Source organism: Copidosoma floridanum, unplaced genomic scaffold (genome assembly GCF_036245765.1).
Source record: "Copidosoma floridanum isolate Cflo_tuat_1 unplaced genomic scaffold, Cflo_Japanese_pri ptg000029l, whole genome shotgun sequence".
Classification (NCBI taxonomy): Eukaryota; Metazoa; Arthropoda; class Insecta; order Hymenoptera; family Encyrtidae; genus Copidosoma; species Copidosoma floridanum.
The window spans coordinates 8,232,320-8,249,014 of record NW_028321906.1 but is presented as its reverse complement, the minus strand read 5'-3'; the positions used below and the strand labels follow the sequence as shown (position 1 = coordinate 8,249,014).

At 40.4% G+C, this 16,695-nt stretch overlaps 2 protein-coding genes across 3 annotated transcripts; one reads left to right on the top strand and one right to left on the bottom strand.

Moving 5' to 3' along the window:
* The first annotated feature begins 2,816 nt into the window (after window positions 1-2,816).
* Window positions 2,817-6,764, top strand: LOC106637179 (testis-expressed protein 10 homolog). Of its 2 annotated transcripts, XM_014349877.2 has the most exons (6): window positions 2,817-3,203; window positions 3,292-4,444; window positions 4,514-4,748; window positions 4,915-5,069; window positions 5,230-5,366; window positions 5,772-6,764. In XM_014349877.2, the coding sequence occupies exons 1-5, from the start codon at window positions 3,003-3,005 to the stop codon at window positions 5,331-5,333; spliced, it is 1,848 nt and encodes a 615-aa protein (XP_014205363.2). In that variant the 5' UTR covers window positions 2,817-3,002; the 3' UTR covers window positions 5,334-5,366; window positions 5,772-6,764. The 2 variants fall into 2 exon arrangements, with proteins under 2 accessions (XP_014205363.2, XP_089451964.1); XM_089595838.1 differs by lacking the exon at window positions 5,772-6,764 and having other exon boundaries at window positions 5,230-5,420.
* On the bottom strand, window positions 4,743-16,695 carry LOC106637178 (polyamine-transporting ATPase 13A3). Its single transcript, XM_014349875.3, has 18 exons — window positions 15,992-16,695; window positions 13,368-13,443; window positions 13,213-13,280; window positions 12,925-13,092; window positions 12,765-12,835; window positions 12,075-12,341; window positions 11,683-11,887; window positions 11,209-11,407; window positions 11,011-11,122; window positions 10,738-10,927; window positions 10,311-10,511; window positions 9,765-9,950; window positions 8,884-9,276; window positions 7,802-7,943; window positions 7,576-7,721; window positions 7,043-7,262; window positions 6,868-6,949; window positions 4,743-6,526 (listed from the first exon to the last, which is right to left on the bottom strand). Exons 2-18 carry the CDS (start codon window positions 13,381-13,383, stop codon window positions 5,497-5,499), a joined length of 3,696 nt encoding a protein of 1,231 aa, XP_014205361.2. The 5' UTR covers window positions 13,384-13,443; window positions 15,992-16,695; the 3' UTR covers window positions 4,743-5,496.

The following is a 16,695-nucleotide window of genomic DNA, read 5'->3' as shown; positions in this document are numbered from 1 at the left end:
CGCAAGCAGCACAAACATCGTTAATTATTTATTTTGTATCTATTTCAAGAGTTGCGGCTGGTTTATAAGTGACTAAATGGCTCTAGGGCTAAGCTGCCTAAAGCTCTCCTTCAGAATTTCAGAAGCAATTTTTGGCCAAAAAAATCACGACCGCTAGATGGCGCTGATCCTAATGATTATAACTACTTATAGTAGAGCCATTTAATCAATTATAAACCAGCCGCAACTAATTTCGTAGATACAAAATAAATAGTTAAAGATAATTGTGCTACTTGCGGCAAGTTTGCAATGTATGTTTTATACGAATATCAACCTCATATATATTTATACTTTTGGGTAATAGATGAATTGTAAACTTGACGCAAACAGTGCACACAACCTTAACTTTTTATTTTATATTTATGAAATTAGTTGCGGCTGGTTTATAAATAATTAAATGGCTCTAGTATAAGTATAGTGTTAATCATTTGGATCAGCGCCATCTAGCGGTAGTGATTTTTTTGGCCAAAAATTGCTTCTGAAATTCTGAAGGAGAGCTTTAGACAGCTTAGCCCTATAGCCGTTTAATCACTTATAAACCAGCCGCAACTATTGAAATAGATACAAAATAAATAATTAACGATGTTTGTGCTGTTTTCGGCAAGTTTACAATTTATCTATTACCCGAAAGTGTAAATATAAGGGAGGTCGATATTGGTGTAAAACATACACTGCAAACTTGCCGCAAGTAGCACAAACATCGTTAATTATTTATTTTGTATCTATTTCAAGAGTTGCGGCTGGTTTATAAGTGACTAAATGGCTCTAGGGCTAAGCTGCCTAAAGCTCTCCTTCAGAATTTCAGAAGCAATTTTTGGCCAAAAAAATCACTACCGCTAGATGGCGCTGATCCAAATGATTATTACTATGCTTATACTAGAGCCATTTAATCATTTATAAACCAGCCGCAACTAATTCGATTAATACAATATAAAAAGTGAACATTGTTCGCACTGTTGGCGGCAAGTTTACAATTTATCTTTTACCCGAAAGTATAAATATATAGGAAGTCAATATTCGTGTAAAAAATGCATTGTAAACTTGCCGCAAACAGCACAAACAATGTTATCTTTTTATTTTGTATTTACTTAATTAGTTGCGGCTGGTTTATAATTGATCAAATGGCTCTACTACAAGTAGTAATAATCATTTGGATCAGCGCCATCTAGCGGTAGTGATTTTTTTGGCCAAAAATTGCTTCTGAAATTCTGAAAGAGAGCTTTAGGCAGCTTAGCCCTAGAGCCATTTAATTACTTATGAACCAGCCGCAACTAATTTCATAAATATACAATAAAAATTTAACGTTGTTTGCACTGTTTGCGTCAAGTTTACAATTTATCTATTACCCAAAAGTATAAATATATATGAGGTTGATATTCGTATAAAACATACATTGCAAACTTGCCGCAAGTAGCACAATTATCTTTAACTATTTATTTTGTATCTACGAAATTAGTTGCGGCTGGTTTATAATTGATTAAATGGCTCTACTATAAGTAGTTATAATCATTAGGATCAGCGCCATCTAGCGGTCGTGATTTTTTTGGCCAAAAATTGCTTCTGAAATTCTGAAGGAGAGCTTTAGGCAGCTTAGCCCTAGAGCCATTTAGTCACTTATAAACCAGCCGCAACTCTTGAAATAGATACAAAATAAATAATTAACGATGTTTGTGCTACTTGCGGCAAGTTTGCAGTGTATGTTTTACACCAATATCGACCTCCCTTATATTTACACTTTCGGGTAATAGATAAATTGTAAACTTGCCGAAAACAGCACAAACATCGTTAATTATTTATTTTGTATCTATTTCAATAGTTGCGGCTGGTTTATAAGTGATTAAACGGCTATAGGGCTAAGCTGTCTAAAGCTCTCCTTCAGAATTTCAGAAGCAATTTTTGGCCAAAAAAATCACTACCGCTAGATGGCGCTGATCCAAATGATTATTACTATACTTATACTAGAGCCATTTAATTATTTATAAACCAGCCGCAACTAATTTCATAAATATAAAATAAAAAGTTAACGTTGTTTGCACTGTTTGCGTCAAGTTTACAATTCATCTATTACCCAAAAGTATAAATATATATGAGGTTGATATTCGTATAAAACATACACTGCAAACTTGCCGCAAGTAGGACAATTATCTTTAACTATTTATTTTGTATCTACGAAATTAGTTGCGGCTGGTTTATAATTGATTAAATGGCTCTACTATAAGTAGTTATAATCATTAGGATCAGCGCCATCTAGCGGTCGTGATTTTTTTGGCCAAAAATTGCTTCTGAAATTCTGAAGGAGAGCTTTAGGCAGCTTAGCCCTAGAGCCATTTAGTCACTTATAAACCAGCCGCAACTCTTGAAATAGATACAAAATAAATAATTAACGATGTTTGTGCTACTTGCGGCAAGTTTGCAGTGTATGTTCCGAAATATCAGAATATCAGATGACATGGGAGCGAAAACAGTAAAAAATATCAAAGTTTGTTGACATGCGGAACCCACCGACAGTTAGTACAGGTTGACGCTAGCGCTACCCGACCATGCGGCGTTACCACGACCTACGTAACTTAACTGCTGGCAGCATTTGCGGAATACACCCTCTATCCTCTATCTACTGCTACTTTTATGATGTGTGATGTATACATTGTATGCGCATCAGTCACCTAACCTTACTTTTTCCGGGTAACTCTACACACATATATATATATATATATATATATATATATATATATATATATATATATATATATATATTTGTCACGTGTGTGTAAAACATGTGCTCCATTTTTACGGATATACTTTTACTTATATAAGTAAAATAAGTTATTGAAAAGAGGTTTTTCCTGCGCGATCGCGATCGTATATCATAAATTAAATATTGCGAGTTGGTAAAAATAAATATCGTTGACGGCACAGTATTAAGCTCTATTTGACGTGCCCAGGTGGAACTTTAATTCAACAAAATGGGTAAAAATCACAAACATCAGAAGATGTTGAAATCCGAAAAAGCAAAAGTTAAGCTTAAAGGAAAGCAGCAACAGCCTCTCCCTAAAGGGCTAAACATAACTAACACTTCCTTTAAGGCCAAGAAAATTATCATCCGAACACAATTGAAGCAACAGGATGCATCTGAGATTCTAAGTCGTAGGAAGCTTAATGTGAAAGTAATGGCTTAATATATTTGTTTGTTTGTTTGTTTTTTTTATTATTATCATAATTAATTGTATTTAGTAATACATAAACTATTTACAGGATCTATTATCAAGACTCCAGCACCATAATTCATCTTCTAGGCAAGATGCAGTTAGAGAATTGAAGGAAATTTTAGCTGAGCATGCTGCAGATGTTTTGAACGTGCACTTGAGTGCGTTGCTCAAAGGAATAGCAGCTTTAGCCCTTGACAAAGAAAAACCCGTGAGGAGAGAGGCTCTGAAAGCTTTGAGCCTAATTTTGGCAGCAGTTTCGAATGATCAGCTGAGACCATTCAGTGACGTTTTAATTTCTTACCTTAAATGTGCTATGACCCACATAGATCCACATATAATGGAAGATTCCTTATTGTTTTTGGATATACTTATTCAACACTCGCATAGTTTTTTGATTAACAACAGTGGCAAGCTTCTCACATACTTTTTGGACATGATTTCAAAGCTACGATCTCAAGCTCAGCCAGGCAGACAACTGTCTGCCAATTTGAATTTCAAGAACTCTAGTATGAAATGGAGATCAAAAGTTTTGAATAGTTTGCAAGAATTTATGCTGGCTACTATTAAAATACAGAAAAGCTCAAGAATCAGTTCACTGGCTCACTCTCCAAAAGTGTATCATGTAAGGGATAAAAATGGTCATTGCCCAATCTATTCCTTGAATCGATTGCGAGTCTGTCCTGTTAATTTCGAAAACTCCGGCACACGTGGCAAAATTAACAAATCCTTGGATTTGGATGCACTAAAAAATTATATAGATTCCTTGATACCTCTGATGTTTGATAGTTGGCTGGAAGTTTGTCCAAAAAAGCAACCCAACACTAATCATAAGATTCCTATCTCTGATGAAGCTGCATCTCTTTTGAGGTCCATAACCAGTATAATGCATTCAATTATTGAATACTTAGAGCTACTTGAAAGTGATAGTGGAACATTGCATGGTACATTGTGGTTCAAAAGTAAATTTAAAAGTGTCTTTATTAAAAATTTGCTTCTTGATTTCCCATACCAACAGCTAAAATCTGGAGTGAGAGTGAAAAAGACTGAAGAAGAATTAGCAATAAATCCTTCAAATGACTGCATGGAACAGAATTTAACTCTGTGTTACATCTATATTTGGTTTACTGCTGCGAGCAGTAATACCAAACTTGATAGTATAGACAGGAGTTTGTGCTTTCAAATCCTTCAGTTTCTAATAGGTAAGGTTTATTTAATGTCCTGATTATTCATTGTTTATTTTTTTTATCTGTATTATTTCCCTTTGACAGATATACTTGATAACTGGAAAAATACCCAAACTCCTGTGATTCCCTGTTTGATCAGTGTTTTAAGAGTTCTTTTCTTGGAAGCTTGTATAACGTGGTATAAGAATAAAGTTCCACTGAGTGACCTTCTGAAAAGTGTCATAAATGTATATTTAAGTAACAAAAAAGATTTACAAAAACAACTATTCTCGGTGATGAAAGATATTGTGATGAATCACAATTTAATTGACTTGCATAGGTAATTAATAAAACTTTCAAACTCATTATACACAATTTTAACTACTGCTATACATAAATTATTAATATTTGTTACAAGTATGATTATTGCTGCAGCAGCTGTGTTTAACATACTAAAATTTACTTATTGCATAAACTTAGCCTCTTATTGTCCTTTTATTTTACAGCGAAGAGTCTTTTAAAGATTTTATCAAATCTCTTCCAAAACTTTTGTTGAAAAGCCACATCTTTGACAGTACTATACAAATGCTGAACAGGGTCGTGCTTCAGTACAAGCAATGGATAGAAAAAGAATTGAGGGATAATCATGAGGCCATTATTGGTGAGCAAGGAATTGCATATTTTTTTCTTTTATTATATATAATTAAATCGGTAGAGTACATAAAATTCATTTCTATAAGCCAGGTCATTTTGATACGCATTGTACAAGTGGTTGATACAAGTAACAATACTTTTTACAAATTCATATGTTTTCCTTGCAGAAAACGCAAAATTAATACAGATCATCGGATCTGAGAACGAGCACAACTCGCGTTTGATGATTTGTAACCTGTTCTACTTTATGGACGAGCAGGTGTACTTTTGAGAACGCGGACGAAGAACAAAAAAACGTACTCAGGTAAACTATTGTTAACAACAAATAATACACTTAAAAATCTACGCGCGTATAAAACCGTAATATATCAATGATGGTAGTAAAAATAAAAATAATGACAACAATAATAATAATACTATGATTGAAAAATCCATTAGTACGCTTGGTTAATCTCATTATCCTGCACGTCACTGCTAAACGCCGGATTATCGATTCCATCCTTGAGCCCAACACAAGCTTTTTTCTCGTCCTCGTTGACGACGTAGACAAAAACCAAATCCGCGATGCTAGCCTTTCGCTCCGAATTGACGATATTCTCGTAACTGGGGGTGATCGGTAAGCTCGGTAACTCGCGACTGATCGGTGGCCAATCGGGCTCCCTCCTGAGCTCGCATTCCACCAACACGTACTCTTTTTTGGATTTTTCAGGCTTGTAGAGTCTGGGCCCGACTTTGCGCTGGATGAGGTACTCCACGACGAACGACTCGAACCAGATGCTCACGAGGCCGTTGACGAGGACAAGGACGATTATGGCGTATCTCCAGTCGTAAACAGGTGGCATCTGGAGCTCGAGTAGATCGATCGTCCACTTGGCCGGATCCAGGGTGATGTAAGCGTTGGCGAGGGTCACGACGATGATGGACAGCACCAAGCACTTGTTGGTGTGAATGGGCAGACGGTAGGGTTTACCCATGGAGAAAACGATGGCTATGATGATGTATTGGAAGGTCGAGAGGCTGAACACCGAGTAGTTCTCGTAGCAGTCGTAACGGTACTCGTCGTCCCACACCATGGCCTTGTACCACGAGAATTGCTGGACCACGTGGAACGCGATCAGTTGGAACATTGCTATGATGATCGTGTGCACGGTGATGGAGAACAACGGCGTGAAGCTCACGAGGCTCGAGGTGGGCGCGGTTTTGGCTAGTTTCTCGTACGCCTCGGTTTTGCCGAAAAAAAAGGCAAAGTTGACGAAAACGAAAACGTCCACGTAGAAGAACTGCAGGCCAGTGAAATTGGAACTTATGGAGTAGAGGATGATGGTGCTCACGAACTCGGTCAGGGAGTAGCAGACCGTGAACTTGAAGATCCCGAACGAGGTGACCAAGGCGGCTCTGCCCTGTTGGATGACCGTGGGCACGCATGTGATGTCCGGAACTCGGGATGTGAAGGGACTCGCCACGCTGCGGAAAGTAATTTTATTTGAATCGGTAAGCTTTTAAAAGTATGTTTTTTAGTTAAACGATGATTCGATATTATCGTTGAGTTACGTTATTGTACATAGACCATTTAAGCAAATGACACGAAAGTTACTGAGTTTGAAAGAAACGTACTAAAATTTCTCAACGTTATCAATTAAAAGCGCAGACTCGCTGCGTGCACACTGTAATGTTTGTAAGATGGGGAATAAAAAAAAAATGAGTTGCGTTGAACAAAAAAAAAAAGGAATCAATACGTTGTTTGAATGACTTCCCGCCCACAAATCACTTCTCATCAGTCCAAGAATGCATGAAATTTTTTTTACCTCGATTCCGCTTCGGAGAGCGAAATCCCGACGTGAGCGGCTCTAAGTGCGCCACAATCGTTTGCACCGTCGCCGCACATGGCTTAAATTATTCATCAGTTACACATACACATAAAAATATCCAAATCAAGTAATAAATAAACAAAAAAAAAAAAAAAAAAAAAGGTCCACCAACCGACGTGATAGCCGAGCTGCATGAGTTCGACGACGAGCTGCTGCTTCTGATCGCTGCTCATTCGGGCGAAGACGACACCTCGGGTGCAAATCCTCGGCAGCAATTCGTTGTAGTGCTCGCGCAACAACTGCCACGTGTCGCCCGTCAGCGCGAACTTGTAATTTTTCGAGTAGCCCCCGAACTCCAGGTCGTCAAGGGACGAGGGTTTGAGTTTCTTTTCCTGCACCAATCGATAAGTACATAGTTGAAAAGAAAAAAAAAGCCTCGAAGCATGAGGAATAAAATCCACGTTTGATGTAAGTATGCAATCTCGATACCGATCTCTCGGTAATTGCTCAAATGGCACATTCATTTATATAGGTATATCTGTCCTTAAGCATTTTAATGGCGATCCAAGCACGTCTCGCGCCGCTGCGCTTGGCGTATTATCGCATAACTCGAAGAGGAGAACAAAGCCATATAAGAGAGAGGGAGATTTTTTGTGCAATGTGATATCGTCGCAGAATAAGTTTAGTGTGAAATGCATTGTTTACCAATTGCAGCGCTCCCTGCGCGTTGAAGTAGATCTCGGGCCTGTCTTTGTTGTCGGACGGTACGACCGAGACGCTCACGACTATCTCGCTCTGCGACAATATCCCGCACTCTTTGGCCACGCTTATTGCCGTCTGGATATTGTCGCCTGGAAATTTTACATTTTTTTTTTTTTTATTAATTGTTTAGAATTTTTTGTTTTTAAGTACAGCTTAGCGACTTGGGTACCAGTGATCATGACGGTTTTGATGTTGGCTTCCCTGAGATCCTTGATCACTTTGATCGTCGAGGACTTTAGTCTGTTTTCGAGGATTATCAGGCCCAGAAACTCCAAGTCCTTTTCCACCTCTTCCCTTGGGATTTTTTGTACCTGCAATCGTGTAATTTATCGCTCTATTCACTTGGTGTGGTTTTACTTTGTCAAAAGATTGATGTTTTAAACATAACTGTGCTATCGAAACATCAAATGATAAACGCCAAGTTTTCCAAGGCTCGCTGAATCTTTACTCATCATGCACATCCGAGTGAAAGATTTTACAATTAAATTATCAATAAAGTCGGGAAAATTAAAGTACCCATTAAGCGTATGGTGAACAGAGAATGATATTTTCACTGCAATTTATCACTCGAGGATAAAATGATTAATCAATTTACAAACCAAACTGTAATTTCTCTCTCAACTCGTATACGCGCGTGATTGGGCGAAAAATCGATTTATGTAATAACAATTGCACAAAAGTGCTCATGACTTGCTCGCGCGAGGTGCCCGACAATCATCATACATCAGCGAGCAAGAATATGTATGCCACTGTACTTTTTTTTTTTTTTTTCCTTTTTTTCGTCCAAGGATACAATGAAAACATGCTAAATCGATTAGCGAGATGGCCTACAAATCTCTCATCGAACAACGCAATCGGAAATCGATAATAGCTAGAAAATCATTTGGATATCCTCGATCGACCGGCTTCTGCACTTGGCAACTTGCATAAATTAAAAGGAAAGAGAAAAAAAAAAAACATCTCTGCCATCCGCTAATTGGCACGAAGCTTCGTCCAACTATGTTCCACAGACATTTTCCTAACATTAAATCTTGAATTAATTTTTACAAAAGGCTTTGCTGTGCTTTGCACAGTTTTCTTCGTTTCCTTGCCATTTCAGAGATTATGACTCGCTCGCCACAACGTAGCCCTTACATAACTCTAACCGTGGACTTGTATTTCTCTTCCTGACATTGTCGCGCGCTAACTAGACTTTCAATCTCCCATCATATCAATTTCTTTGTTCCAAATAACTATCATTATGACTGTTACCTGTCCATCGGGTGCCTCGATGTCCTTGCAAGCCACGGCAATGACCCTGTATCCCTGCTCGGTGAAGCACCTGAGCGTGTCCATGATATCCGCAGGCACGCTCCGGCTGAGGCTCATGCTCAGTATCATTTCGGGCGAGCCTTTGGTGTAGGCGACGAACCGGCCGTCCTTGGGCCTCCTCGCTATCACCGACATCCTCTGGAGCGTGCTAGAAAACTGGTACTGCTGCAGGATCTCCATGCTCCCGTCGTCGTCGTCGTCGTCGTCGTCGTCGTTGTCTTTGCTCGACTTGGGCGCTCGGATTATCGACAGGGCCTGCAGACTCGAGCCCCGGTGGATCGGATCGGCTATCAGTTCCGGCTCGTACAGCTCCCACCCGGTGCTTTCGAACATCTGTATATTTTGGGAAATGTAAAATCGCTGTGTTTTCCTTGCCGATCTCGTATGCGAAATAATATATGATATATCATCATATACAAGAAATTCCTATCTTGATTCGGCCATTGTTTGCGTGGTGTCGTTTTTTCAACGCCAATCGACATTTTAATTAAATTAATGTCAACAGGATCGGTATACACCTGCAGCGAATCGAGATGATTTATGCGCGCGCGATCTAGATCCGATTGCGGTTTTCTTTTTTTCTCGTTGAATATTTATTACTATTTGTTCGGAATTAGAGTGACGCCCCCCCCCCCCTTTTTTTTCTTTTCTTTTGCCCGTAGACACTTTACGTCTCATTCCGCGTATCGCGAAACAGGTTTCAACCGATTTGTCATGTCATCGTGGCGATCGATACTTTTAAGCGCCAATTAAAGAAAATAATATCCACTTTGAGCATCATGTGCGGTAAAACGAGTTGGTCCCCCCCCCCGCTCAATCACCTTCACGTCCAAGGGATCACCACTGAGCTCGTCGTTGATGATCGTAAGGCTGTGGCACACCAGCATCCCCTTGAATATCCGCGCGTCCCTAAGCTTAGTGACGTCCTTTTCCGGCTGGCTCAGCTTGTTTCCCTCGTGCACCACGACGCCCATCATGTCCAACCCGTCCTCCGTCAGAGTTCCTGTCTGTACACACAAGAAACGGCTTTTTTTTTTTTTTTTTTTTTTTTTCTCAACGGTAAGATTAAAAATTATCTCTGCAAGTTATGCAAAAAACATACAAAAAAACAAAAAACAAACAAACAAACAAACAAAATCTGCAAGCACCTTGTACTTGGTTTTCGGGAGAGTATGTTTTGTCTTACACACGCCACACGAGATTACGCAACGCCAGGAGGAGAATGAAATTTGAAATTTCCGGCAAACGCTGTGCGGGGCGATTGGGATTACGTAAAAATGATTTTCCCAAGCCAACGAAATCGTGAAAATCCTTATTGAGAACAAAAAAAAAAAAAAAAAGAAAGAAAGAAAGAAAGAAAGAGTCACCTTGTCGAAGCAGACGCAGTCTATGCTGCCGGATATGTTGATGGCTCGCGTGTTGATGCAGTAGATCTGTCTCTTCTTCAGCCGGAATATCGCGTACATCTTGCCCACTGCCATGACCGAGGGCAGGGCCGGTGGTATGACGATCGTGAACACCGTGAGGGTCTTTATGAGTATGTTGGTGAGCGTGTTGCCCCTCGCGATCTGCGCCGATCGAGTTTGGAAACGAGAAAATTAAGAAAAAGAAGAGAAGAAGAAAAAAAAAGGTTTGGGCCACGTTGCAAAAACAATCATTGGCAAACACACTCCGAGTCCAGTTCGAACCAGTTGGGTGCGCTTAATGTTCGACTCGATTAGGTAATAATTCAATAGGGGTATATCGACAGCTCGGCACTGCTTGCCGAAGTAAGAGAAGAGAGAAACTCCTTACCATGACGGCCAATGTGTAGAAGAAGCCGAGGAAGGCAACCCCGATGAGGATACCGACGAGTTTGTACGAGTCCTGGTCGAACTTGAAGTCGGTGGGCGGTGGGTAGAGTATGGCGGCGACCAGCGAGCCCTTGGTCGTCCACAGCCCGGTACGGATGACCTTGGCGAGCACCGGCTTGTCCCCGTACTGCCTGAGCTCGGTCGTACCAAAATTATACAAACTCTCTGGCACACACGTATATTGCATAAACAAATAATAATAATAATAATTTACTTTGTCTGGATGATGGTAGTGCCGCAGAAGAGCGTGTGGTGGGAGTGTCCCCTGGCGTCGTAGAGCACGGCGTGCGACTGCAGGGGCGTCTTGGTCACCGGGACCGATTCACCTGGGATTCGAAAAAAACAAAAACAAAAAAACGTGTCAACATCGGGCAACGAAAAAAAAAAAAAAGAAAAAGAAAAAAAAACTCACCCGTGAGCATCGACTCGTTGACGATGCAACTGCCCGTCAGTAGAACGGCGTCGCACGCGACCACGGCCCGGTGCCTCGGCAGCTCGATTATGTCCCCGGGTACGAGCTCGTCGCTCGATATGCTCTCGTACTCGCCGCTGCTGCGCAACACGCGCACCCGCTCCGTCGAGGCGACCGTGTTCCTCAGGCTGATCTGGTTCTGCTCTCGACATCATGCACACAATATATATAGTTCCTTCGCGCAATCGACGGCCGATTGATCTTAATGTTTTTTTGTATTATATACCGGGCACTATAATTATATACTCGAGAGAGAGAAATGAAATTGTTTTCGTATACTCGCGGCGTTCGGGTGATGGGCGGCAATGACACAATTTCATAGATTTACATGTGCGAGCACCACATTTTCTTTTTTCTTCTCCATTTTGTTGGTGCCAAAAACGTAAACAAACCATGTATAATAGGTATACTTACCGCGCGGGTCTGCCTGATCGAGGAGAGGATGCCGAAGAGGGACATGAGGACGACGGCCACGGCGTAGTGGACGTAGCCCTCGTTGAACCAAACGACCAGACTGAAGGCTTGGAAGACGTAGAACGGATTGAGGATCTCGAGGACGAACAGGACGCGGAAGCTCTGCACCGGCACGAGAATCTCGTTGTATCCGTACATGAGGCGGCTGTGAAACGTTACGTCATGCGTGTGGTGTAGATTATGCAGTGCTCCTTCGTTGACCAAAGAGCTCGCGGGCAAAGCCCGAGTCGTTGCACACTCGAGACAAGTAATTATACAGTCTATATATGTGTACAGCTGGCTCGAAAGAACAGAGACTCGCGGTGCACCACGTTGAAAAGGGCACGACTTACCGTAGCAGTTGTTCCTCGCACGATAATCCCTTGGCCTTCTCCGCGTGCAGGTCAACGCACAGGGCGTACCTTTCGACGCTCGCCAGCTTCGAGAACTCGGCTTGTTTATCATCCCACACGTAGCACTGCTTCTTGCACGAGAACGCCCTGTACTCCTGGACCCTTCTCTTGCTCCCGTTCTCGAGGTTCAATTCGAGCCAACCGCCCCGTACCTTCTCCACCAGCTCGGCGCTCGACCGCTCGAACTTGCGCCCCAAGGATTTCGCGCTGCGCGCCACCAAAGTCTCACATTAATTGTACGATTCATTGGTGGGATCGATTGGTGCTGATTTCTTTTTTTTTTTTTTTTTTTTTTTTTCTTCCTCTCCGGCCATTCGTATTTTATAGTTAATTACGAATAGATCGCTCGGAGTGAGAACGCGCGTTGAAAAAAATAATAAGAGAAAAGAAAAAAACCACGGTTATACATACTACATGATAATGTAATACGCGTACGTACAAGCGATTTGGCATTAAATGGCTTTTATGTATATACATTGCTCTCTTTTTATCGCGACACGGAAAAAAATAGAACAACAGATTGATCATTTGTACGGAATATGCCTTCGAGAGGGAGATGGAAAAAAAAAAAAAAAACAATGTATTGTTAAAGACACAAATAATGATTTAGCGAGTACTCGTACGACGAACCTCAAATTCTTGGTAGACACCGTCTTGACTTCCTTGACGATGTAAGACTTGTACTTGCCCTGGTAGTCATCCTGAAAGGAGTCCCGGAGTCAATGAAACAAACTTGATGGTGATAATATAGCAAAAGGTAGGTATATTGTAGGTAAGTACGTGTACGTACAACGACGAGGATTTTGGTAGCTCGGCGTAGGTCGCACTTCTTGTGGGTGGCGTAGAGGTAGAGGTGCGGGTACCAGTGGAAGAAGAGACGCAGGGAGCCGAGGCTCAGGACGCAGGCGACGAAGGTGAGTAACGTGTAGATGAGATGCACCTCGAAACCGTAAGCTTCCTGCACCGTAAAATATCGATTTCATTTTTTTTTTTTTTTTGTTTTTTTTTTCATCTATGAAAAAAGTAAATGAATAAAGGAGAAATCGTGGGCAGCAGTAAATGCCGTATCTCAACGTACCATGCGTTCATCCTGACTATCCTTGATTATCTGAGCGGTAACTTCGGTATCTTTCCTGTCTTTCACTCCTAGACAGAATACATGCATTTTCCATTTAATCGAGCATACGTTATAATTTTAATTAATGATAATCGACAAAACAAAAAAATCCTCACCATTCACGCTAGTCATAACTATATTTGTTGTATGATATTCAACTATCCAGAACAATTGATTGATTATGTATACCAGCTGCAAGAAAAAAAGAAAGGGTTTTTTTTAGACGTTAATCGAATGGACTTTTGATTCTGACATGCAAAAGTAATGGAAGATAAAAAAAAAAAATAACTCATGCAGTGTCGCGTGCCATTCGAGTCGAACGAAGTTAGATTAAAAAACAATGTCTCGAGGACTATCGCGCATCATTTACCTATGATACGCGAATTAAAGTCAAGTGGTGACACACTTTTTTTCCCCCGCAGTGCAAATCTTATTGAAGCAACGAGAGCACATGTCTTATAAATGTTTGCGCGCGATAAACATCTTGGGTTTCAACGGTGATTCTCTCTTCAATTTATATCAACAATTTATAGAATAACAACGCATTTACAATTATATAAAATCCAATTTTTTTTTTTTTTTTTTTTCTTTCTTCCAAACACACGACGGCTACGATGTGCGCAAACTTTGAATCTCCTCGAGGGTGGCTTGATTACTAAAACAAACGAGGAAAAATTTTCTTATGCAAATTAAACGCATTGACGTGCCATATTTCGGGTCGCTGTCGGATACTTTCGTAACAAATACTTGTTTAAGAAGAAGCAAAATTAATTTAAATAAAATCGCAATTGTCACGGATGAACATCTATGGGCGGTTAATATAAATCCTAGTTTTCCAGTCCACTAAAACCTTGAGCACGGCGATATGATTACGCATCCATAACCGGTCGCGACTACTGTTTTTTTTTTTTTTTTTTTTTTTTCTTTTGCTAAATAATACGTTTCTTAGAACCTTGGAGTTGGTGTACAGGCATTTTTCCGGAGGGAAAAAAAAATAGAACTAGACATGGAATGAATTCGATTTTTTTTTTTTCTTTTCGAGGTGCGCTCAATCATTAGACTTATTAGAGCCGCCGATGCTCTGTAAATCCAAAGGTTGGCGTTGTTTCGCCGCTGTGTTTACGGAAAAATACCGTCCCCATCCTCGTGTCGAGTTTATGAAGTGGTTAGTGCAATTATTACCAAACAGTTGACAAAAAAAAATCGATTTTTCGGTCAGCGTAGATAATAGTTTTGTTATTAAGTGAAATGCGACGTTGGAGTTGAAGGAGTCGAAAAAAAGAAACCTCGTGCCATACCTGTAAGCTTCCCTTTTAAGCAAATTGGCTCAATCGTTTAATTGTTCTCGGGAACGCGCCTAATTGCAAAAGTGCCAATGAAAAAAGGAACTGACGTCTCGGGAGTTTTTTCTTACGACCAACTACCGCCACGTATACAATATACTATTGGGACAATTTGAATGTTTTGAATGATTTTCACATCAACACGTTGTCTTTAATTATAAATCGTTCAATCAATCGTTAAACACGCCTATACTTATATAAAACGAATGACGAGATCGAACTTCCTTTTTACAGTAACGACAATTTAATTAATCAAAGTGACATCGATAGGAATTGAATAAAAATTTTTTTCACCCAATGACTGATCGAGTAAATGAAATTATGTACATGGTTATCAAGTCTACCTGAAAAAAAAAAAAAAAAACAATGTAAATAGAGCATTTTTTACGCAACGGAGTGTTCAGACGTCAATATTGTATTTGAATACTCGCATCTTATTTGTGTAATGCAAACTAATGTAGAATAAGTTGGATGTTCAAAAGAATTCATGATATTAAAATTAATTCAGCGCGACCACCGCATCGTTATTAATAGGCCATATTAAATTACACAACGAAGTACGTTAATTTATTAATTTACGAAACAATTAGGCATACGAGTATGACCGTACCTTATGTCACATTGTGCATCGTCTCATGTTAAATGTCACATTTTTATTTGAACGCTCATATACTTACATAAGAAAATGTAAGCATGGGTGGACAAGTTGAACATTTAAATGCTCAACGAAATCATTTACTCCTGAATTTGTGAATTACTGTGCTTGTATTTAAGTGTTAAATACTGTCCCCCTTTTGACGTAAATGCTTTTTTAATTATTCGATTTATTGTTACAGCGAGGATACCGATGTCTCATAGATGGTGGGATGAAATCCAAGTGTACCAAAATTAAAAAATTCCAAGATAATGCAGGTGCAGATGAGAGAGTTTTAAAAGTAATATAAAAACGATCCTATATTTTAATGACCATCCAACCAGTGACTGTTGAATCAAACTGTACCTGCATAAAAACGCTACCAATAAATCCTATCACGTATTGAATGCCTTTTTGTTTCGTTTAAAATAATTGTGGAGGAACCGATATGGAGCCGATGAAACATTTCATGGTACATTAATTTAATTAATTTTTAATGACACGGTATGAAAATTGCAACGACGCGTGAATGGCACACTTAGTAGACTTACAAGTTTGGGAATTTACTTTCGAAAACGAAAAAAGAAAAAAAAAAAAAAAAAAAAAAAGACTTTCAGCGGACTTCCTCAATCCGTCAAAAGTCACCGCGACAATTTTCACAAACACCGGCGTCGGCGGAACGTATACATTATATGCATGTATATATGCACGTAATCGGTCATTTGGCGGTTACGAAATATACGAATTATTCGCGCATACGTACCTGAGCAAATCAACGGGGAAGGAAGCTGGACGCGCCAATCAAGCCAACAAGTGCTCGCCGACGGCAAACACCCACACACACATGTGTGTACACCCACACACAGACACAAGCACACGCGACGACGAACAGTTTAGGCACGCCGGTGTGGTATATTATATATTATCGTTACGTATATATAAGAGATCGGTAAAAGCTTGTATACCCGCGTCGTATGATCCTGTGGGCTGTCCGAGGGGCTCGTTGGGCCGGCTCAGCGGTAAAACAGCAAGTTGCGAGTTTTTCGTCGAGTCTTATGCATTCCCAGGATAAGCTTCTTGTGCGCCCGGCTCCTTATCCTCGAGACGCACGTTTTTTCGCCGCCGTGTTTGCTGAGCAACAACGGGGACCGATTGTTGATTGGTCGGTCGATTTTCGAAATTTTCGCTGACTCCCGGGATTCACGCGCCCTCGCTACCGGCAATCCGTTACTTTTTCTCGCTTCTGGGTTTTCCAGACCACCGCTGTCGTTGACGTGGATTTATTTACTGTGGGGCTCGGGGGGGAAAAATCGGTTGGTCACAACAGTGCAAAGACGAGTCATGCGGAACAACCCGTGGGAGGGGATTGGTTACTTATTTTCGCGACAAAGGACAAGACTGGTCTTTGGGTTCGCGAGCGTAGTGCTTAGGTGCAAGTGCATGCAATAGGTGGAGCGACCGCGATGC

What these genes read in the sequence shown, in the direction of transcription:
- LOC106637179 (XM_014349877.2), top strand. Translation starts at nt 3,003, where the DNA reads ATGGGTAAAAATCACAAACATCAGAAGATGTTGAAATCCGAAAAAGCA. An exon ending in GTAGGAAGCTTAATGTGAAA is followed by an intron (nt 3,204 to 3,291) that starts GTAATGGCTTAA and finishes AACTATTTACAG; the next exon opens with GATCTATTATCAAGACTCCA. An exon ending in AATCCTTCAGTTTCTAATAG is followed by an intron (nt 4,445 to 4,513) that starts GTAAGGTTTATT and finishes TCCCTTTGACAG; the next exon opens with ATATACTTGATAACTGGAAA.
- LOC106637178 (XM_014349875.3), bottom strand. An exon ending in ATAGTCAGGATGAACGCATG is followed by an intron (nt 13,093 to 13,212) that starts GTACGTTGAGAT and finishes TTTACGGTGCAG; the next exon opens with GAAGCTTACGGTTTCGAGGT. An exon ending in CGCAGGGAGCGCTGCAATTG is followed by an intron (nt 7,263 to 7,575) that starts GTAAACAATGCA and finishes CGATTGGTGCAG; the next exon opens with GAAAAGAAACTCAAACCCTC.